The sequence below is a fragment of the Chenopodium album genome, chromosome 26 (genome assembly GCF_948465745.1).
Source record: "Chenopodium album chromosome 26, dcCheAlbu1.1, whole genome shotgun sequence".
In the NCBI taxonomy this organism is placed as follows: Eukaryota; Viridiplantae; Streptophyta; class Magnoliopsida; order Caryophyllales; family Amaranthaceae; genus Chenopodium; species Chenopodium album.
Window position 1 is genome coordinate 31952594 of NC_137859.1, and position 24168 is coordinate 31976761.

Consider the following 24168-nt stretch of genomic DNA (forward strand, 5'->3'; position numbering starts at 1 on the left):
ATATTATATTATCTTTTGATATTAGGAATTTTATCCAAATATATAACAAATTTTAGCACATTAATAAAAAAAAAATTTAAAAATCAAACAAACCGTGCATCGCACGGGCTTCATCTAGTTTACTATAATATGACAGATTTTTTATACTTTAAAACATAATAATAATCACGTGATATCTTAATAGATCCGTCTTGATTTTTAGATTCTTTTAATGCATTCTTAAACAAATACAAATCTATATACTTGGAGTGAGAATTGAACTCATCTCATAGGGGTGGAAGGAGGACCTTCAACTACTAGCTAGGCCAACTTTGATTCTCTAATACAAACTACTTACCTAAACTAAAAGTGATTGTGTAGATTTTAGGTAAACTAGAGTGTATCCATGCTAGCGCACGGTATATACGTAACATGTATATTTAGAAAGAAAAAATAATAGGAAAGGTGGAAGTTATTAACAAAAAATAATGGAAGTTATTTAATGGGAGGTTATAGCCAAAAAAGAAATTCATGAGAGTTGAGGATTGAGGTTTGAGGTTTTGGAGAAACCACATTAATTGACTCTTGATAACTTGTTATTTGGTACGATTTTAGGGTACTTTTGAACCTTGTTTTCGTGATTATTCGACATCAAAGTTCATTATTTATCCTATTTTTATACAAATTTTGTACCATCCATGCTTCACGGGTTGTTTGTGTTTTTGATGTAATGTAGCTATTTTTAGCACCATATATGGATGTGATCAATCATGAGTGAACAAGGAGAAGGGCAAGCTTGGTTGATAGAGCAATGGAGGAAGAAGGATGAGTGCCTTAAAGAGAAATGGAAAGCTTTTGGAAAGCTTTGGATTGTTTGCACAAGGGTCAACTTCAACTGACTATAACTTTTGTTCTACTCAACATTTTGAAGTGATTCAAATTGGAGAATAAAGTTCAGCTCAAGAGCTTTCCAACGACTGGTCACATGCCTTATTCTGATGAGTAACGAAGAAGTTATGACCTTCCGAAAATAAGCTGTTTCGCCAGAAAAGGGCTGCACGTCCGTGCCAATAAGTGGCACGTCCGTGCAGGGACCGTGCAAGGTCAGGCAGTAGCTACTGCTCGTATTTTAACAAGTCTGCACATCCGTGCAACCTTTGGCACGTCCGTGCCGACCTGTAGACGGGTCGTTTTTCTCGTTTTCTCCGTCCTTTCTATTTGGGGTAATATAAATACCTTCTTAGCTCCGATTGTATAAAAAAAAAGATCTTGTTAGTATAGTTTTAGCTTAGGTTAGGGTTTTTAGAGAGAGAAACTCTCATTTTCTAGAGAGAGAAAGTGGGGAAAACTTGTTGAAAAGCTTGGAATATGAAGAATTGAAGGAAGGAGACTTGAAGATTTAATTATTTCTTGCAAAATCAATGAGAATTTCTTACTCTCTCTCTTATTTTATTGCTTTAATTACTTATTTTTGCATCTTTTCTAGTTTAATTACTTGTTTATGTTAGATTAGTGTTTGAATTCATGTTCTTAGTTGTTAACTCCCTTAATTTTTGGAATTTATAATGTTTTGTGAGTAGTTTATTTACTTGGGATGGTTGAAACCATTGATGAATTCACAAATACTTGTTTGCATGTGTTGATTTAGCTAATGTGGGATGTTAATTAGTTGAGCTTAAGTGGTTTCATTGTTAGTTCTTGTAAGTGGCCATTGCTAGAACCATTTATCTAAGCTTTCTCAACGAAGGATCGAGAGATGAACTTGAGTTAGCTCCATTATGCTTAATTGACTTGAAATGCCATGAGAATAGGAATTTCTAGTCAAGGGAATGTTTATGTCATTGTGATTATGTTTTAACACTTGCTTTATGCTTTGTAACCACGAGAGTACCTTGTATTCATGATTCAAGTAATCCCTCTAGCTTGAGAGAGTAGTTGGGTGCCTTAGATGACTTCCCCTAATTTATTCCCAAATGCTATGTTTTGTATGTTAAATTGTAGTTTGTGAATGACTTCATTGGTGGATACCTTCCCAAGATCCTTTTTATATTATTGTTTGTAGTTTTTTCTTTATAACTCAAAACCCAAAAAGACTTGTCTTAGCTTATCACAAATCAATATTTGTTAGTGCTCCCCTTAGTCCTTGTGGGATCGACCCTTATTTGCCCTTTCTATCCATTAGAGAGACCAAGTTAGGTTTTTATCTTTGGTAGGCTCGACGACGGCCTATCAACTCTGTAACTATATTATACTCGTAGATTACAATTGATTATTTTGTCTCTAGCATAATTATTGATAACTAGTGCATGTCTTGAGCAATGCTCTAAATTTTTACTTTGATTATCATATTGCAATTTTTTACACATGCATATTGGAAAGGATCACATACAGGGTTTAACAATTTTTACTTTGAATATCAGATTTAGGCGTATCCATGATTCACATACAGGGCGTGCACAATTATGTATTGAATACAAAATCATCCAAATTAAACATGTATGCATAAATGATCTAAACATGTAGTGGTCATCAAAATAATGTTGGGAAAAATGGTTAACAACGGATTTGAACTCTAGACTAGAGTGACAATTCAAGAGAGCTTTAGAGACACTTGGATAACTAGCTAGCTACACTTAATTGTTTACCTTAAAGCTACTAAAAATTTAAATGTAATGAAAACTTTAATAAGATTGCACTAAGGAATTATATAGTATAGTGAGGAATTTCAAGAAAATTCTAATTGATCTCAAGTTTAATTCTCCTTCAATAACTGTTTTAATTTAAAAGACATACTAAAAGGGATGGACAATATCCTTATAATCCTTAACATAACAAGAGTAGTGAAGTCATCTTATCTCCAAATTATCAGGTTTTTTGTCGCTGCCTGGAAAATTTTGCGAATGACAACCCTGTAAGTCCAACACTGATAGTCCGGTAGATCATTTAAGTTCCACCCACCTACAATCTTGTGAAGATTTGATCCTAAGGCCTAAGCTTACTGGCCACCGATTAACTCAAGCTAGCCTTCTGGCCCGTGCAATGCACGGGTTATTTATATAAAATTATATTGAGAGATAAGTGAGGAAATATCAGTAAGTCATTATAGGGTATAATAAGTAATCAGAAACATGATTAAAGAAATTAAAATTCTAGAACTTTAATTAAAAAAGAGGCTTTAATCGAAGGTGGAAGTGCTAAAATTAAAGTAGAGAGAATAGGAAAAGGTTGAATTAAAGGGAGAGAAGAAGATGAAGAGATGAAGTGTGTATGAAAGATGAAGTAAAAGAAAATGGTGTAATAAAAAATTAATAGTGTAAGATGGCATGTGGCACTATCGTTAGAGAAGTGTAATAGAATGGATGATGAGGACATGTGTCTTTCTTAGTTTCTTGGTTATAGTTTTTAAATACTAAGTATAGATATAAATTTGGAAGAGAGGAAAAAAAAAGGTTTAAAAGCCTACTAACAAAGTCAAATGCGGTGTCATACTAAAACCAATGGACGACATGAGGATTAGCCACTTCTGTTGAAAGTGATAACTATATTTTATTTATCAATGTGGGACATGTAAGTACATAAATACTCCGTGATAGTGTAATACTCACACACTTGCACTTAACACAGGCAATCCTAATTCATAATACTATAGATTGAGCAAAATATCCAAAGTAGATTTGGTAAAACATCATGATGTTAGAGTAGTGAAGCTCTCAATTACTAGTAGTACATACATACAAAAGCAGCCAAAATACTAGTTGTACCACTAATCAACATATCTTGCTAAATAATTTTTCTAGTAAAAGTTAGGGTATATTAATATAAATTAAATTTAAAACATAATTAAGGTGATCAATCATGCAAGAGAACCCCAATAAGAAGGTGATGAAATTGCGTTGTAATTGTCAACATTGAAGAGAAAGTGACCCTCTTTGTGCTCACGACCATTACTTTTGTTTTGGTTTGCAGCTGCTGCTGACGTACTCTCAACGGTCTCTTCACATGAGGCTTCTGTATAGCTGCTGTAGACTTGCTTCTTTGTAGCTTGTTCCTTTAGCATAGACTTCAATTTTTGTACCTGTTCATTCATTTTATTTTTAACTAATTATTGATTGGTTATAAAACTTGTACGAAGTAAAACATTGCTTAGCATATACACATCGCAAGCCCCATTTTATTGACACCGTTAGGCGTTAGCAATAACCTTCTACATGTAATTGATCATTTAGATACTAATTCGCATAAGTATACCAGGTGGTTTAAAGATAACTAGACTCCAACAAATCCTAATTCGAGCAATTGGAGGAATAAGCTCTCCCAACCTAAACTGGAATAATAACCTTACCGGGTTAATAATTTATGTACTTGTACTATTTTTTTATCATGATGATCATTACCACCTTTATCTCAAATAATTTTTTTTTTTTGAAGACTTTATCTCAAATAATTTGTGACAAGTAACAATGTGATTTCAAATCATATTAACAATGTCTAAAACTTATTTTAGTTAAGAGGGGTTACTATTATCACAAATTGTGACATTTTATTATAAACATGACAATTAACAATAAAAGCAATCTAGATATATATTTTACAAGTAAAATGATGTTATATGTTTATGGTATCTTATATTCCTTATCATTTGAAAAGAAAATCATGCAAAACCTTAATAACACATAGATAGATATAAACTCTAATAGAAAGATGATGATGCTAACCTCCTCTTGGAGCTTCTGCTTCTCTTTAGTCACAACTTCAAACTCAAGCTTAAGAGCATCATACAAATGCTCAAGCTTCTTAGCCTTCCACCTTGCTCTCCTATTCTGAAACCAAACCGCGACTTGCCGAGGTTGAAGGCCGAGCTCTCTAGCAAGCCTCATTTTTCTATCAGGGTCTAGCTTCCTCTCTTCATGGAAACTACTCTCCAATGACTCTAGTTGATTCGTCGTTAGCCGCCTTTTCATCTTTTCTTGATTGCCAAAGCTCATCATAACCATGTCTCTTTCCATAGTTGATGGAATAACATTTGCTGCCATCATCTCAACTGCACCATGATGCTTCATCACCTCCAAACCTTGGGGAATATAAATAACAAGCAAGCTTATAAGCATTATAATGGTGCATGTTTAGCGTATAAAAAAAATTAATACTCGTAATTGTTATAGAATATTATGAACACCTAAGCTAGGGTTATTTTTGTACTGTTGTAAAGATTCAATTCCAATTTTTTTTTTTTTTTTTTTTGAAGAAACCAATTCCAAAAGTTAAATGAGTATAATAGAAGTACGAGTAGTATTGCGAACTTAATATTGAACACTCATAATAAAATTTTATTTCTTGACATATGCATGCTTAATCAACCTATTACAAAGTACAAAAGCTAAACTAGTTCTTACATATATGCATGCTTAATCAACCTATTACAAAGTACAAAAGCTAAACTAGAAGGTAGTACAAAGTTTAACGACAAATTTATACGAGCTAAACTAGTTCTAACATATATACCAACTAATTAAACAATAACAAAAGCTTAAAAAATCTCATATTTAAAAAAAAAAAAAAAAAAAAAAGGGAAAAAGAGTTCGTTTAAAGCAAGCAATCAAGCTCCTCTAAACCTAATACTTCGTACTTCATAATATTAAGCTACTCTACACGATAACTCATATAAAAACTGACTATTAATTAGAAGCCTGATTCAAACCAAACATATTAAACTAGAGAAAAATTGGAGAAAACAGCTTACTTTGTACTTAAATAGTACAAACTAAGGTAAGCTAAAACTCCTAAGAGATATTTACCAAAGATAATTAACAACACAATTATTAACAGAAATATATAATAACCCACCGACTTCTAACACCGTGTTATTAAATTTGGAAAAAAAAATCATGAAAACTTAAAAACTTGCAACAATACCGTAAAAACATGACTTGTTCAATTCTTTTTTTTTTTTGGATGCAAAGCCGAGGGCATGAAATTAGAATAAAAAGTATCAAAAGCTACTTGCTCAATTCATTTGATTCTACAAATATTGCTACTTATATCATCAAGTACATCCATATATAGTTCGTGTATTAATATGTATTCAATGTGCTTGAAATACCTATAAGGTTTTATGATCTACAGAAATGTAAACAAAATATACCTAAATGTAACAGTGAAAACTCACCAGAAAAACGATCATATTGATTACAAGAATTGTAAAGTGAGTTGGTGGAAGAGATCTCGGGAGGGCTCCTTAAGATCTTAGTATTCCAATCCATATTTGGTTACTTTCTACTTAAAAACTATCCCAAACATTTGGGTAACTTATTATTCAATTGTCTACTCTTCGTTATTTAAATCATTTGACAAAAAAAGGACAATAATATAAAGAAAGGGACTTCACTCTCATAATTTCAAGAAATGTTGGCTTAAAGTTTAGAATGTGAAGAATTTATTTTTTACAAAAAGGACTTTCTCTGAGGGTGGTAGGCTAAAATTGCTACTGTAATAATTATTACTTTTAGCTAGCTAGGGATTGATGCCTCTGCATAACTTTGTTTTACGTGCTAGATTTTTCTAGATGCACTCCGTACTGATGATACTGTCTAAAATTAATTGTCACGTTTGTTTTTGTTACAACCTGTGATTTTGTGAAGCATGACGTGTATCATGCTTTGGTAAAATGAAGTTGTTTGACCGATGGTTGTTTTGCGCATGCCCCCTTATTATCAGCTTACTCTTTTGCATCGTCTCTTTTAAGTTGTGTGACAGTGTGAGACTGTTAGCAGCAACTTTGCATAGATGACTTAACAAGGCTAAGGAAAATTGGTGTTATCGATCAATTTATTATGTATAGTATGAATATTTTTTTTTTTTTTGAAACCATTTATAGTATGAATTTAATCACAAAAGATTCTTTGTAATAGAAGTGATTGTTGATCTTCTCTACATCACCTATTTAAACAAAGTTCAAGCCACTATAAAGTTAAAAATTTAATTAAGTATTATATTCTATTTTGCTAGAGTTTACTTCTATGACATACTATCTGTTTTAGATTATTGACCATCAAACATAGGGAAAAAAACTTCATACATACCTTTGATTTGTTTTTGACATAAATCTTAAAATCATAAAATAGCCGAGTTGGACACTTGAACACATACCCACCTGAGTCCGAGCAAAACTTAGTAGGTTTACTTTTATTTTAGGGGGTATCTTTTCATTTACTCTCATCTTTGTGAAACTAATAATTCAATTGAAATTTAAACTATTAGTTACAAAGTCTTAGTTACATCATCTTTTCATAACATAAACTAAACTGAAAGAGGAATAAATTTTGAAAGAGCATTACTACAAAATAGAGAGCCTGTTTGGATGGCATCAAAAAGTCACCATCAGGTCCCCAAATTCTGGTCTTAATTAAAACAGACAGCTTATGAATTCCTCTTCTCACGCCTTCACAGCCAAACAGAGCTCTAGCAGTTAACAGAGAAATAAAAACATAGCTTAAGACAATTTAATAGAAGGTTGCTAGTATGTGAAGCATATAATGAGTAGATGTTACCTGCAAGTTTTATTTATTTCTTCATAACTGTTAATAGAAAAAACAAAGTTGAGAAAGAGATAGTTGAAGAATGCAGAGTACTGTGTTATCATCAATCCCGAGTCATTTGCTGCTTAAATACAGTGTAAACCCTTAATTCACTTGCAGTGTTAACAGAAAGTTGTCTCCTAGACTTCTACTCATATGTTCTACTCAGGAAATGATTTTGGCACACCCTAAATTGATTTTGGCGCACCCCTTTGTGAGAAGAGTATAGAAAATTGTGTTCTCACATAGGGGTGTGCCAAAATCAATTTAGAGTGTGCCAAAATCAGTTTCCGTTCTACTCATATGTTACACAAACTCGGGTATCCATGCCTTACTTGTATGTGTCCAATGGTCCAAGTGACAGATTCGGCTATTTTGCAAAAGAATAAAAAAAATATGATTCTATTTTATGCTCGAGTGTTGAGAATCCGATATGAATTCTTGAGGTGAAAAAAGATTTAAACATCAGTAACATAAAGTTGTATCTTATTTTTTCATTGTTGGATTGGGTATATTTGTGTTTTAGTTTTGGGATGTTACGGGTATCCATGCCTTACTTGTATGTGTCCAATGGTCCAAGTGACAGACTCGGCTATTTTCCATAAGAATAAAAAAATATAATTATATTTTATGTTGAGTGTTGAAAATCCGACATGGAAATTTGAGGTGAAAAAAAGAGTTTAAGCACCAGTAACACAAGTTGTATCTTAATCTTTCGTTGTTGAATTGGTTATACTTGGGTTTTAGTTTTGGGGCTAATTGCAATCAATGAAAAGTGTCAGATTTTCTGATCTGCTGGATATTTGAATTTCCACTCAGAAGATTGATAACTACTACTCTTCTAGGGAGTCAAGATTGTTGTAGAACTGCCCTTATGTATTTACTACAATTGTGTATTAATTTTAATTTAAGAGATTGTGATATGTCATTGTGTAATCTCTAGACTTGAGCATACACAATACGGAATACTCTCTTCCGTCCATAAATAATCTTCTTGTATGAGTATTTCTATTAAAGATAACAAATATGTTCATGTCACTTACATTGAGATTTTCTTACTCATCAACTTATATGACACTTTTCATGGACATGTGAGTAACTAACAAGTTTACATACTTTAACTAATAGGGTTTTAGGAGACTCCCATAAAAACTCAATAACCAAAAGAGAAAAAATATATGTTTTTACGAGTTTTCTTAAAGGAAAATCATGAATAAAGAAACTATAAATTTATAGCCATTTATTCGTGAATCATGATACACATAAAAATTGTTACAACACTAATTTTAAATACATTATGTTTCAATGATAAGTTAAGAGGCTCCCTTGAGAGAGAACAAGGAAAATCCCTCAAATGAATTCCATGAGATTTGATCCCTAGACTTCAAGTCTCAGAGTTATAAGGTGATGAACGATGTTGGCCATGTTGCTACATACTCCACCACCTTAACCTCAACTTTTTTTTTTGGGTTTCAAAACTTTGTCTATCCATCTATGGTAACTCCTAGCTTTAGCGCTTTATATTTATATATGATTAGTCTCTTTCATTGAAGAATTTGTTGAGTGGTGCCATTAAGAAATTACAAATGTACCGTACAACTTTGACAGTAGCTCCATGGCTGACAGGTGTCCTTGTCTTTTTTTTTTATTTTAAGTTTAAAATTTAAATTTTTTATATTAACAAATGATTTATATTAATAAAGTATTTATATGGAATCATATCATATACTGTACATGATTTTAATGTGAATATTTCACGTGAAACTTCCATACATATATAGAGTGGCAACTAACACTAAAGCAAATTGGTGGAAAAGAGTAGCAAAGAGTGACAACTAACGCTAAAACAAATTAGTGGAAAAATTATTCGAACGCTAAAACAAATTGAATTCCCAATCATCATTCTTATAGCTAATAAACAAAACAAGTATCATTATTATATAAAGTGCTATAAAATGAGACCAAATATAATAACAATAAAAATAATTTCACTACTTACAATTTGCATTTGCCAATATAAAAAAAAACGAGATAGGGACGGATATATGTTCAAGGAAATAGAGTCAACTAACCCCACCTAAGTTTTGTAAAAAAAAAAAAAAAAAATGTTACAAACATTAAAAAAAAAATTGAATTATTTATAATGGGAAATATGATATCAAAATTCAGATAAATCTATCCTGTAATATACACAAAGTTGTATGTGCAATATGTGTGTAATATATAATATATACTACCTCCGCTTCTTATTACTCGCAACAAATTCCTTTTTTGGAAGGTTCACATTACTCGCAACAACTTACTTTCTTTCCTTTTATGGTAGGTTTTTTCTTATAAATTGACAATTTTACCCTTACTTATTTTATAACTCACAACATTACTACTCCTAATCCCCACTAAAAAAGATTCCCTCCCTCACTTTCTCTCTCTTTCACATGGACCACTTTTCTTTCCCTTCCTTTTAACTCCCCTAATACTTTACCCCTCCCCTTAATTAATCCCCCTTCAATCTTTTGCCTCGGCGTCCGCAATCTTGTACTTTGTTGCGAGTAATAAGAAGCAGAGGTAGTAAAATATTTAAAATTTCTGACCAATTTAAAAATTTAGGTTCTTTCTTTTCTTGCAATGAATTTCAGATCTAATATTCTTTAATTTATGTGCTGCAGTTTGGCCTTAATATGTACAAAGCAAAGAATATATACATATTAATTCCTCACCTAGGCAATCTAAGACATACATAATAATGATAAGAATGATTGTCTTGTTTTTTTTTTTTACAGATGCATAAAGATTTATAATATAGATTCAATTTATTTTAGCGTACAAATATTTAAATAATATAGATTTATAAGGCACACTATAGTATTTAATCTTGAATACAGATTACTTAACCGAGAGTCCAACCCAAAGTCCAACAATGGAGGAATATGTAAGGCAAAGAGTGGCATCTAACGCTGATATATTAGCTAATATATATACCGTACAAAGCTCAAACCCCTCTATATGGCAATTAGTTGTGTCTTTGTTGTAGAGGAGTACCATTGATGTAAATGAGCTTGTGCTGGTCAATGCATACATGAATACAACATGTATTAAGAGTTAAATTACATTATTCAATTATAATTAATATTCAAGTAATTAATATAAATTGAGAAAAATTAATACAACATATATAAAAAAAATTTAATAAAAAACATACCATGTCAATGAAACAAATAATACGATAGATGGAAGCAATCCGAAGATCTATTCCCAATCTCCCCATATGAGGAGAAAGATCCACACGTCCACCATCCCTATCATGAACATCAAGCACTAAAAAAATGTTATAAATTATTCAAAAGTAATAATTATAATTTCAATAAAAAAAAATGAAGATGCATTACCTAGACCAAATGCTTTTAGTAAATACGAGTTGTTTGTTGTACATCAACAGGATAATAGATAAACTTGAAAAAATCATCTGAGCGACTCATAAGCAAATGCTAAACTAAACAAACTCTCCCAATTTTATTATTGTAAAATTGGAGGAACATTGAAAAATTGGAGGAATATTCTGGTGATGTGTAAATTGGAGGATAATCACCAGGATGATTTATTATTGTAAAATTGGAGGAATATTCAGAAAAATGCGTAACTCAAACTCTCCAATAATAAATCATCCCTTCATATGAATCATAGATCTCCAAAACCCTAGAATTAAACTACTCATGTATAATTAAAACTAAACTAAACATGTAATTAAAATAAGCATAATTAAAAGGAAGAAGAGAAATTTAAGAAATCAATAATAATAAAACTAATTATAAAATCATACATAACAAAGAAAAACTAAAAATTAAATTTATATGTATGTATATATTATAATAAAATAGGGTACATGGTCCCGTACAATGCACAAATTTACCAAATTTTTTAACTAAGACAATTTTATTTCAAGTTTTTCAATAATTTTTGTATAAATTTTTCCTCTTTATAAAAGTATGACAAACGTTGTATATATATACCCGTATGATATTTTATAAATTCGGTACAAATTTATATTATATATTATGCATATTATTTTAATAATATTATTTTGCTTAAATTTTCTATATGTTGTTGCAAAATGTTTTATTATTTTATTTGGCAGTGAAATGTTATGCTATACGGAGTATAAAATATATTGAAGATTTGGAATAATAATTAACTTGAATCTATATATATATTAGAAGAAGAATTTGGAAAGTTAAAAAAAGGCGGGATTTTTTTTAATCACATATTGACATGTGTCATTTTATATTCGCCTTTAGTATAAGTTAATTGATTTTAAAATTTAAATTTATTATATAAGCAAATGATTTATATTAGTAAAGTATTTATATGGAACCATATCATATACTTCCTCCGTTAGGTTTTCTTTTACTTGCAACACTTTCCTAAAAAGAAAATGTCACAATACTTGCAACACACTATAAAAAAAAAGTTACTTTAGGGAAAAACTATACTATTTCCGGCCCACTAAATTACAATTCTAACAACCACTCATCCCATTTTAAAGTGTATTATATCATGTGAACCCTACATTTCTTAAATACCGTGAAAAAGTGTGTGTTGCATCTAAAAGAAAACGGAGGAAGTACATGATTTTAATGTGAATATTCCACAAGAAACTTCCATACATATAAAGAATATAATAAACTATTTTACCTTATAATTTTCTACCATATAAATTTATAGATATTACAAGTATATAGCATATTTTTAATATCATAAATTCATAAGTGAGATATGTTGATTATAATCCTTTGTTATGAAGACTTTTCCTCTTACATTATGTTCTAATTTTTTTTTTTTTTTTTTTTTTGTTTATTTTAATTGATTTGAATACTGTGTATTTCCTACGAATGTAATTTTAGATTAAAATATTGAGTTTTCAAATTGAGAAGATTTACGAATCTGATACCTAAATTTCATTAATTACAAAAGTTAATGCTCATATTTTTCAAAATAAATTATATATAATATGTATACTTTATAAGTAACTAATATTTTTCCTTTATCTCAATAATTATCTTCTATTCATATACACTCCTAAGCATATAAATACCTATTAATTAGTGCAATATTTAATTAGATGTTGCTGGTCGTTATATATGAATGTGATGTGATAATTTCTGTTACTATGCTTGTGAAACAAATGTACCTATTGGTGAATAAAATACATGTTCATTATTTTTGGGTGGGTAAATATATTGACGAATACTAAGGGGAAATTGGGTATTAGTTGTTATCCGAGTTATTCAGTCAGTGGTTACTTGAGTTATTCGGTCAAGGGTTACTGGAGTTACTCGGTCAAGGGTTCAAATATGGGTTACTTGAGGGGTCACTCAGTCAAGGGTTACTTTAGGGGCTACTCGAGTTACCCATCGGTTAGGGGTTACTCGAGGGTTTACTCGGTCATGGGTTACTCGAGTTACTCGGTTAGGGGTTACCCGAGTTATTCGGTCAAGGGTTATTCAAGTTACACGGTCAGGAGGTTACTTAAGGGGTTTGAACATGGGTTACTCGAGGGGTTCACTTGGTCAAGGGTTACTTAAGGGGTTACTCAATCAGGGATACTCGAGTTACTCGGTCAAGGGTTATTACTCTAGGGTTTACTCGATCATGGGTTACTCGAGTTACTCGGTCAGGGGTTACTCGAGTTACTTAGCTAGAGTTAATTTAAGGAGTTCGGTCAGCGGTTACTCGAGTAAATCGATCACGAGTTACTTAAGGAGTCCAGTCAAGGGTTAATTGAGGGTTTAGTTAAGGGTTACTTAAGGGGTTACTCGGTCAGGGGCTCGATCGTGGGTTACTCAAGGGTTACTCAATCAGGGGTTACTTAGTCAGGACTTACTCAAGTAAATCCTGACCGTGTAACTCGAGTATTTCCGACTACTTGAGTAACCCTTGACTGAGTAACTCGAGTAATCCCTGACTGAGAAACTCGAGTAATTCAGGCAACTCGAGTAACCCCTGACTGAGTAACTCAAGTAACCCATGTCGCACGATACAACAGGCCGCATACCAAAAATTGTGAATGACATAAATTACTATACTACTCATATCATATTCGCTTAATATTTTGTGTTTGGCCATTACTGTGAGTATAACAATTTATAATTTATTTGTTAATATAAATGAGTTTGTTTTTATTCATTGAACAAATTTATATTTTATGGAATTAATAATATACTTTATAAACCATGCATCACATGGGCACTATGCTAGTTTGTTTTCTATAAGGAACTTTTTCAGCTTATTTCATCTAGGAAATTTTATCAAGAATTATCAATTAAAGCACGTATTTTGGAAACAACTACCTTTTACTTTTCTTTTCTTTTTTTTCTTTTTTCTTTTTTTTTTTTTTTTGAAAAAAAAGAGCTATCATAAAGTTGTATAAAATTTAACTAGCACTACCATTTTAACAATAATTTAAATGACACGTAAGCAAAATTGGCGAATGAAAATTTTCAGTTTAAATTAATTAAATATAAAAAATTATTTTAAAAAATTCAAACAAACCGATGCATGGGTTTCATAGAATAATAATAATAGTAGTAGTAGTTCTACTACTACTACTACTACTACTACTAATAATAATAATAATAATAATAATAATAATAATAATAATAATAATAATAATAATGCTAAAACACTCTTTACAAAAATTAACTGGCTCAAAATAGAGGATTATTCTACTTTTACCACAAAAAGAAATAAAAAATAAAAACAAAATTGTTTTTTACCACCAAAACTTCTAAAACTTATATTTTACCACCAAAAAACTTTCAAAAAATTGTATTTTACCACCTACTATTAAGAAAACCATTAAATCTAGTTTTAAACATATTATTCGACTTCCGTGCATGCTAGGGGTTTAGGGGGTATTTTGGCCCTACGTGTTCAATTTGAGATCAAAATTGACAAAAACTGATTAAAAATGCCTTGTTTTGCGTGTTTCATGTGATAGGCCACCCTCTTCTAATTTTGCTTTGAGCGAAATAAGATACCTAGTTAGTACATACATTGTCCCCTTCAAAAGTCACTGCCTTTAGCTATAAATCTTACCATGCAAGAATGATCCGTAAGTAAGATTACCGGCTATATGCACAGCCCATAGCCAACAAAGAAGCCTCATGTCGGGTCTTACATCCAATATCCTCATGCTAGCAGCACGCCATTACCATCTTTTTCTAGGTTTATAAAATGCAAGGGAAAGTGCAAGAATTATAAAAATCACACTAAGACAGTCCATGAGTCAACCATCCATGACCATTACTGGCGTGCCAGAATAGATATGGGTGTTGCCATTCTACCCTCTGAAATGGACTTTAAAGTACATCCCTATGAAACCTATCGATCACTTCTTCGTATATTCAAGTTCACTAGTTCAGGGTTTCGATAATCAAGAACACTTAACACAATTTGGCAAAAATGTACAGATACTTTCCAATTTCACAATCCTTTCACAACTTCGGTATAATGAATGTGGTGGTAAAATAAGCAATAAATAATTTACATGCTCAAAATGCACATCAGAGCAAATCCCAGGTAATCACAAGCTCATTAAGCATCTGAGCAAACAAAAACAGTATATATTCCCTACATTCTTCCTCTGTAATTTTGTGTGTAAAATAAAGCAAAATAAGGCAAGCTACTTCAGCGAAGATTACAGAACCATATAGATACGATATTCCTCATGCAACAAAATTATTATAAGGTATGCAGAGCATGATAGATACCAGTATGCAAAGTTCCAGAGTCCAGACAGCTAACTATATAATAGGCATGGTGATTTGTTTGATATAGCTAATTAGAAAGCAATCTTCTTCTTCTCTCTCTTAAATCACTAGGAATGATTGATACTGAATCTACACAAAGCCCACCTTTGGAATGCGTGCAATCAATCTGCTTCATGGAGAACCTGACTTCAGGTACAGGATCTGTATCTGTGACAATAAATTCACCAACTTTATAATCTATCCAACACCCACGCTTAAGGTTTTCCTTCATCTCATCCGATTCTGGATCATCCAAATAGCACTCAGAAGTAGCATGCTGATTATCTGAAGTAGTAAGCTCAAATCGGACTGGCTTTATATCCCACCCATGTGTGTGTTCATAGTTAGATGTGCGACGTCCTAGTTTCTTTGAAAATTTCCCCAAATGTAACCTGAAGGAAAGAGTGTAGACATCAGGAGGTAAAGGGAATTGTACAACACCATCAACCTCAAACCACCATATTTGCTGCAGATAAGCTATCACCTGGAACCTGGAAAGGAAACCATAGATGATGATTAAACTTAAAGGCTACCAACAACATAGAAGTAACTGCTTTAAGACCACAGCAAAAATACTAACTAAAGTATTGACATTAGACCGTTCGAAAGAGGCAAAATGAAAATGAACTGAAAGCCCTATCAGTAGTTCAGTATCAATTATTGCAAGGAAGAGTGAAAAAGGCTATTACTTATACAAAAGTGTTGCAATACTTGTGAAAGTGAAATCTTATTAAAAGACAATCATTGCAATACTTTCGTCATGAAAGAAGTATCACATATATCATACATGTGTCCGTACTCTTAGTCTCGTTAGTTAGACCAGTAGAAGAGAGAAATTTAGATTGTATACCATATACCTGCCCTATGCAATCCAGAACCAAAGGATAATAGACAAACGAATAAACCCAAAAATGCCTAAATGATAATGTTGATGCTGATGGTTACTAGATACTCCCTTTGTCCCTATTTGTTTGCTCCATTTTCCATATTTTGGTGTCCCTAAAAGATTGCCCCATACCTTGAATGTCTATGGGGACCACCACTTTTACTCGCACAAAAAATACTTTATGCCCCACTATTTTTCTCTCTGATCAATTCACTTAACCAAAACTTAATAAAGTAGTAAATGAACATGGGGCAAACAATTAGGGACGGAGGGAGTATTTAGTATGTACCTAAGAAGAGGAATACTCTTCTTTGACACTCCAATTTGCTTATCCACCATCAAACTGGGCTTATACTTGTGTCCTTAAGTTTGAATAACCCAATTCACAACCAAGGTAGAGGGATAACATATTCAGCACCTTAAGATCAAGTTTTAATCATGAGCAGGTAATCATGCACCTGCTAAAGTTTGCTCAGCACTATGAATTCATAGATTGGCATATATATCTATGGTTATCAAAGTACAAAGACATTTCAAGAACTTCCACATAAGGATAATGGCAAAGTAATATGAGACAGCAAATTTAATAGCCTTGAGAAGATTTTGTACTCAACACAACTCATGAACAAGTAGCTTTAGCTTTTAAGCTAAAACATCTGTCTCAACCATCTAGATGAGTATTGATATTTCCTAAACCTATGTTGGTTTTAAAACTTTTGATTTTTTAATGATATTGTAGTGCTCAGTCAAACCTTGGTTTTAAAAAGCGCGCCTCGGGTTAAATGGTGTTATTTTCCTTGAGCAGCAAAGGCGCGCGCCTTACCAAAGGCGCTTTACGTGCGTGCCTTCCGTAGGTGACCCAGCTAAATTTATTATGAATCTTTTTAATTGATATTAAGTACAATCAACGTAAAAAAATAATTTGAAATAAATATATAAATACATGCGCCTTGCATACAAAAGGCGCGCGCCTTCGCCTTGCGCCTAGGCTGCAAGGACCATAAACGCCTTGGTGCGCCTTGCGCCTTTTAAAACTAAGAGTCAAACTAGAAAATGGTGTGAAGAGAAGATGATAAAAGAGCTACAAACCAGGTGCCAAGAGTACAAAATATAAGGTATTGTAACATATGTAACAAATTCCCTGTTCCCTTTAACACATGTAACATATGCCAGAGAAATAATGGACATGCCCCATCAAAGATATAGAACAGGGAAACTCCTACATATGTTACAATACCTTATATTTTATGTTCTCAAAAGCAGCATTTCCACATGTAGCAAGAGTTACGACTCCCCTAAAATGTTGACACATGCCCTTATTAGACTAAAAAATTAGATCCCAAGCCCCAAAGAAAGACATAACACGAGAACACTACTCTTATGATCCCATACCTTATTTTCATATTCTCAAATCTCAAGTGTCGGAATTCCCACATGATTGCAGAAACCCCATTCAACAATCTGCAGACCTCTAGAAAGGAAAAGGATTTTACAACATTGAGAGATGACATTATTACACTACTAAGGTATGAATTCGAGGAAATCAATAAACATTAAGCACAAATTACCAATCAGATCTTCACGGAAAACATGCCTTTACAATTGGAAACATATCATATGGTTCCATCCATATCTAACACTCCCGATGACCCACTATGGTGGAAGGAAGTCACATATAATAGATATTCATTGTTATTAGCAAGTGACTAACTAAAAGGTTCCCAAAGTTTCAAGAAATCTAAAAGATATAATTTTGACATGGGTCCAAATATTGCCAAAGTCATTAAAATAGGATTGATTCATAGAACAAAAGAATGATAGGTGATAAAGAGGTTATTAACAAAATAGCAATAATACTAGCATAGATAAAATAACAACTTAATATGGGTGTTACATTTTTTTTTTATATACTAAGAGGTACTTCCTTAGTTCTTTTATGTTCTACTTAGATTAATGTATATACGCAATTTAGAAAATGAGGAAAAAGGTGAGAGGACGTAAGATAAAGTAAGAGAGATAAAGGAAAAGGTGGGTGGATGTAAGAAAAAGATAAATAAAGTAAGAGAGGGTGTGGAAAGGTGTAATTATTGTGGGTAAAAAACCTAAAATAGAATACAGCAATGTGAGTATAGCAAAAGTTAAAAGGACTTAAATGGCAAGTGAGAATGAAGAAGAACAGATGGAGTACAAATGGCCCTACCCAAAGAAATCAATGGCTGGTAATACCTGGTATAATCAACAATCATAACAAAAACTCACTCCCATAGTACAATCTTTACTAAATAGTGAATACCAGTCAACTAAGCACAAAAGGCTATCCATATGGTTGATGGAATCAGTATGCACCTCACTTCAGCATACAGTAATAGCCATCAACTACACATAAGATGAATAGAAAGTAGAGCTATAATCCATTTACATTAAAAAAATAAAATAAAAATTTTAAAGTCATAACACTATATCTACTACCTCCGTTTCGTATTAGTTGCAACTTTGGAATATTTTATATCTCACAAATAATACCCCAAAGTCGCAACTAATAAGAAACGGAGGTAGTATATGATTTATAAAAGAAAAGGTATAACAAACAAATCAGAGAAACCCAAGTTTGCATGATGAAATTGGAGGACAAAATAGACTAAGGAAATTGCAGCAATTGAATTTTACAAAGAAATCAACCATACAAAATTACAAATATTAGAGGTTTATTAACTATAATTGTAAGTTGTATTCTATAAAGAGACCCTTCTATCTATAGTGGTCCCTTGGTTGAACATAGGAAGTAATATATTGCCAGAAGTTCTCTTTATATATATTTTTAAAAAGAGCAAAATGTTGTTTAGTTAACCACAGAAAGCTCCACTTACATAGGGGTCCTAAGTAAACTCCTCCAATTCTGTAAAGCAAAACTTCAACCAACTCTCCATTCTGAAACTCCTGCTTCATATGTTTATTAGAATCCCCCTTTTCATTGGTTAAAGACAAAAAAAATTCCCTTCCACCCTTCTTTGTTCTGAAGTTCCAAAACTAGATGTAAAAGTTTCCCTTCCTCCACCCCCCCCCCCCCTTTGGGACTCTAATTTTAGCTCAAAACTACCACTCTCCAGTAGGGGTGAAACAAACTCGGTTTAAAACCGAACCAAACCGAATAAGAAATTTGGTTTGGTTTTTTTCGGAAGTGGTTCGGTTTCGGTTTTTAAAAAGAAAAAAAAATTCGGTGTATGGTTCGGTTTCGATTTGCAAAAATGAAAAACCAAACAAAACCGAACCACACCGAAATATAGGCCCAAACTAAAAAAAACCCTAGCCCAACATATTTTTACCCTTAGTATATATAGGAAAAAACCCTAATCCCCCCTCTCATTTCTCTGAGTTCCCCCTCTCTCTCCTCTTCTCCGCCCTCTCTCTCCTCTTGTTTGTCTCACTCTCTCTCCTCTTCTCAGTCTCACTCTCTCTTCTTTCTTCCGCCCTTTCTCCACTTTTACTCCCATGTCCTCTTTTCCCCACCAACCCGCATCACCATCAACTAAGGTTTCGAGGTTTTTCGAACTCCATAAGGGCATAAACTATGGTTTTTCATTTCGTACAACATTAATTAAAGGGTTTTCGTGTCAAATTCGACCATGAAAACTCTAGATCTAGAGTTTTCATGGTCGAATTTGACCTTTAAAACCCAAAATCGACGTTTTTTGGTGGAATGTGAGGACGTGAGGTAGTTCTCTTTTTCTTTCGTTTAATTTAATTTGGTTTAAGTTTTGTTTTTCTACATTATTTTTATTGTGGTTTGTGATTGAATTGTGATTCGTGGTGGGTGCGTAATTGCGGATCTAGGTTAGGGGTGTGGTTTTGTTTGGTTCGGTTTTGATCGGTGTGGTTTGGTTCGGTTTTTTTTGCTAAATTTGATGTTTATTTTCCTTGATAGGAAAATTCGGTGTGGTTTGGTTTTTTTTTAGAAAACCGAAAATTTAGGTGGTTTGGTTTGGTTCGGTTTTAAAATTAAAGTGGTGCGGTATGGTTTCCAAAATCTAGAAACCGAAATATGGTGGTTCGGTTTCGGTTTGGGCAAAAAACCAAACCGAAAACCGAACTTTCACCCCTATCCACCATTTTACCGTCTTAAAACCCATAAATATCAATTTCCTTTACTCACAAAATTGGAGGTAGTTAGAGAGAAAAGAAAGTTAAAAATCATCAACCAAATTAGGCTTTGTTGGAGCTTTAGATATTAATAAATTTCTAAATCACTCCCTTTTTTCGTTTCTAAATCACTCCCTTCTTTTTCCTTTCCTTCACTTCCTTTACAATCCTTTACACTTAAATAACAATAATAAAATTTATTATTGACGAAAACAAACAAGGTGTCATAAAATATAGCACAAGATGTGGATTTTATAAATTAGGGTTTTATATATGCAACTCTTAGGACTTTATATCTCTTTTTTTCTTATTTAATTGGTAAATAATAATAACTTCACAATTTTACTCACAATGTTTTGCTTTTTACATTATCCCCACATGCAATCCATTAAAATTGTCTTTGGTGTTTTATACAATCCATTAAAAAAATGTAAAGTTGCAATTTACTACAATGGGGTTTAAATGCAACAAATCATGCATTAAAGGCAGATACAACTCCGATAATACCAATAAATCAATCAATTAAAGTCTTAATCACATAAGAGGGATCGGCTACATGAACCAAAAGTAATTATTCCATACACTCATCAACAAAATCTTCCTCCTTTATCCCTTACAATCAAATATCTCATTTTCATGCAAATCCATATGCTTCATATCCTTCTTAACTCCTTCCAACCAAGTCATTTTAGGTCTCCCTCTCCCTCGTTTAACCTCTTCATGGTCCCACTCTTCCACTCTTTGGACCAATGCACCCTCAGCTCTCCATCTTACATGCTTGAACCAACACATGTGATTTTCCCTTAGTTTGTATGCAATGTCTGCAACACCCAATTTCTTGCGAATAACCACAATTCTTATTCTATCTCTTAGAGTGTTACCGCACATCCATCTTAACATGCGGATTTCCGTAACCTCCATCTTTTTAACGTGGTTCTTCTTAGAAGCCCAACATTCTATACCACCAAAACGATATCATTTGCAAACAACATATACCATAGTACCTCATCTTGAATTGACTGGGTAACTTGACCTAAAACCATTGCAAAAAGAAAAGGACTTCATGCAGACCCTTGATGCAATCCAATTGTAATAGAAAACTCTATTGTCAACCCTCCATATGTCCTCAAATTTGTTGACACATCCCAATACATATCCTTAACCAGGTCTCGTACCCTCATGAAATATTTTGCTCAGCATTAGCCAACAAAGTACCTTTCTTGGCACCTTAGACTTAGAACCAAAAACAAAATCCATCCTAGGCACTATGTTTTATTTATCAATATTTAGTATTTAATTTCGATTTATTTGTTTAGTTTGATTTGTTGGTCTTTCATGGATTCCATTAATTATTGAAATGATTCCATTAATTAATTATTTAGGGTAATTGAAGTAAAGAGCAAGACCACTTTAGATATAAACATAGACCTAAGGTGGCATATTTAAGGGACTAAGCTTCGGAATTTATATTCAAGCGAATTCAAAATTGAATTCGATTTCTCATTAATTTCAGATTTAGAGTTAAAATTGAATTTAGTTTCTCATTAATTAAAGATTAATGACAGAAAATTTTCATCTAAAATCCACTTAATATAAATCCATATCACAGACCAGATTTAGGTTATCCTTGGCCTTCCTCCTAAATTCAATTGCACTAATGTATCTAAGGCCTTAATTTCATAGCTGGTTATCTTTGGATCATCAAGATCCAGATCATACTATGCCCTCAAAACACTAAAAGAAAACAGTTATCAAACTACCCTCTTAGAACCACCCTCTTTTGCTTGATTCAAAAGGAAGTCATACATTCATACCTAACCACAGCCAAAACCTTCTCATGGATTTAACAGAGACTAAAAAGGCCTGACTTCAAAATCAAATTTCCTTAAGATGCTGGATAGTAACCCAATATTACCTTCTTACATATATTTACACACCTAAAATGCCATTGGCTCATCTCACTTCCACAAGTTTATCTTCCAAGTTGTTAACTTTTACGAGTTCCGACAAAAATTCCACCAAAAGGGTTCATTTACAATCACAAAAGAAGTTCAAAAAAAGATTTAAAACAAAAAAAAAAAAAAAAAAAAAAAAAAAAAAAAAAAAACAGTAGAAATACAAATTCCATTGGTTTACCTGGATTCTTCAGTAGGAGTCCAACTCCAATACCTCCTATCTTCAATCCCAGTGATCGACATTGATCTCGCCGATATGGATAAACACACCTTCCCTGTCACTTTTTCCACCCACACTTGCTGCTCAATGAATACAAAACAACAACTTTAATCAAACAAATTCAAAATAAACCCAACTCTTCGCAACCAATAAAAAATACCCATAATTCCTAAGACCTATAAAATTAACACACATAATTTTAATTGATAAAAATCCCCAATTACATGAAAATCCCAACAGATAAGGGTTAAAATGAGATCAAAAAATTCACAGAATCACAAAAACTACTATTCCCAATAAACCCATTTAATCAAACACAATTTTCTCAATCCATAATCCAAAAAACAATAATTCTCCCAACCACCAAATGGCAAAACAATGAAAACCCATAATCCCAATAATAAAATAAAAACCCAAATATCAAAAACAAATGAAAACCCCGATCAACCCTAATCTAGAAATTCCACAAATTGACATAATTCAACAAAATATTCACAATCAGATTACCTTGGTGTTATCATCAAAAGGGATAGATCTTGCAAAAAGGGCAAAAATGTCTTTTTTAGAGAGATCCTGGAAACGATCAAGAGGTAGAAGAAGAGCAAGCAGATCTTGATAATTAGGGGGAAGTTTCGATTCCCAAACATTATCAGACGAAGCAGCCCCACGAAAGGCACGATTAAGGCGAGCAAGGTTACAAATTTCCGGCGGAGTAAGATACATGAATACACAAGCTATACAGGCCTCGGGTATGTCACCGAGGCCAGGGCCACATTCTCCGCCATTAGCACCGCCCTCGGCTGAATTCGAGAGCGACGCTCCCATTTGATAGTAAGAAATTGATCAAAAGAACAAAGAAAAAGGGCTGAATTTGAAATGGGGTGTTTTAGGTTTGATGGGTCGCCATTGAAGGGGAGGAGGGAGAAATTGAAGAGAAAGGGGAGGATTAAAAATGGAGATTAATGGGGAAATGGGTTTAGGAAAAAGAGAGAGGAGAAGAGGAAGAAGAAGAAGAGTGAGAGGAATATGAAAAGGGAAGAGAGGATTTTGGTGGTGGTGATTGCATTGTTTTGTTTGTTGGTTTTGGGTTTTTTGGGATCTTTGAATTTGGGAAAGAAGAAAAGTAAAGTATATCTTCTTTGTAAGAAGTGCCTGTCAAATGGCAATAAGGAATGTTTTTTAGCCAGGAAATACACTATACACGTTTAGTTTTTCTACATCCTTGGCATTTAAGGATAAATATACAAACTTCGTTTCATCTTCGCTAGTGAGACTCAAAAATAAAATATGAGTTGATACTCGAGTTTCGCTATGAGTGCTTAGGGTTTCCTATCACCGTGAGGTTTGAGTGTTGGTGATTTCAATCTTTTCTCCCTTGTGGCGGGGTGGTGTTGGTGATTTGTGATTGCTATGGATTATGAGATTACAGAGAAGTGGGCAAAATTGCGAACAACAGCCGATGAAGAAGAAATTGCAGACCTTGGTGACTCTACTGGTGGCAAGATTCTAAATGGGCTCTGTCCCTTGTGGGGAAATTGTTGACGGTGAGATCTTTTAATTTTGACGCTTTTCAGAACACAATGAAGCAAATTTGGTCCCTTAGTCGTGCAGT

The 24168-nt window shown here is 32.8% G+C and overlaps 2 protein-coding genes across 2 annotated transcripts; both read right to left on the reverse strand.

Annotated features, from left to right (window-relative positions):
* Nucleotides 1–3832: 3832 nt before the first annotated feature.
* On the reverse strand, nucleotides 3833–6280 carry LOC145617027 (homeobox-leucine zipper protein ATHB-22-like). Its single transcript, XM_081671731.1, has 3 exons — nucleotides 6146–6280; nucleotides 4695–5050; nucleotides 3833–4054 (listed from the first exon to the last, which is right to left on the reverse strand). Exons 1-3 carry the CDS (start codon nucleotides 6237–6239, stop codon nucleotides 3833–3835), a joined length of 672 nt encoding a protein of 223 aa, XP_081527857.1. The 5' UTR covers nucleotides 6240–6280.
* An 8721-nt stretch (nucleotides 6281–15001) lies between these two features.
* Nucleotides 15002–23694, reverse strand: LOC145617574 (F-box protein PP2-A15-like). The gene is made up of 3 exons (XM_081672291.1): nucleotides 23064–23694; nucleotides 22518–22636; nucleotides 15002–15849 (listed from the first exon to the last, which is right to left on the reverse strand). Exons 1-3 carry the CDS (start codon nucleotides 23379–23381, stop codon nucleotides 15387–15389), a joined length of 900 nt encoding a protein of 299 aa, XP_081528417.1. The 5' UTR covers nucleotides 23382–23694; the 3' UTR covers nucleotides 15002–15386.
* Between the last annotated feature and the right edge of the window lie 474 nt (nucleotides 23695–24168).

What these genes read in the sequence shown, in the direction of transcription:
- LOC145617027 (XM_081671731.1), bottom strand. Translation starts at nt 6,239, where the DNA reads ATGGATTGGAATACTAAGATCTTAAGGAGCCCTCCCGAGATCTCTTCC. An exon ending in TCAATATGATCGTTTTTCTG is followed by an intron (nt 5,051 to 6,145) that starts GTGAGTTTTCAC and finishes ATATTCCCCAAG; the next exon opens with GTTTGGAGGTGATGAAGCAT. An exon ending in AGCAGAAGCTCCAAGAGGAG is followed by an intron (nt 4,055 to 4,694) that starts GTTAGCATCATC and finishes ATGAATGAACAG; the next exon opens with GTACAAAAATTGAAGTCTAT.
- LOC145617574 (XM_081672291.1), bottom strand. Translation starts at nt 23,381, where the DNA reads ATGGGAGCGTCGCTCTCGAATTCAGCCGAGGGCGGTGCTAATGGCGGA. An exon ending in CTTTTGATGATAACACCAAG is followed by an intron (nt 22,637 to 23,063) that starts GTAATCTGATTG and finishes TTCATTGAGCAG; the next exon opens with CAAGTGTGGGTGGAAAAAGT. An exon ending in ACTCCTACTGAAGAATCCAG is followed by an intron (nt 15,850 to 22,517) that starts GTAAACCAATGG and finishes TTTCCTTTCCAG; the next exon opens with GTTCCAGGTGATAGCTTATC.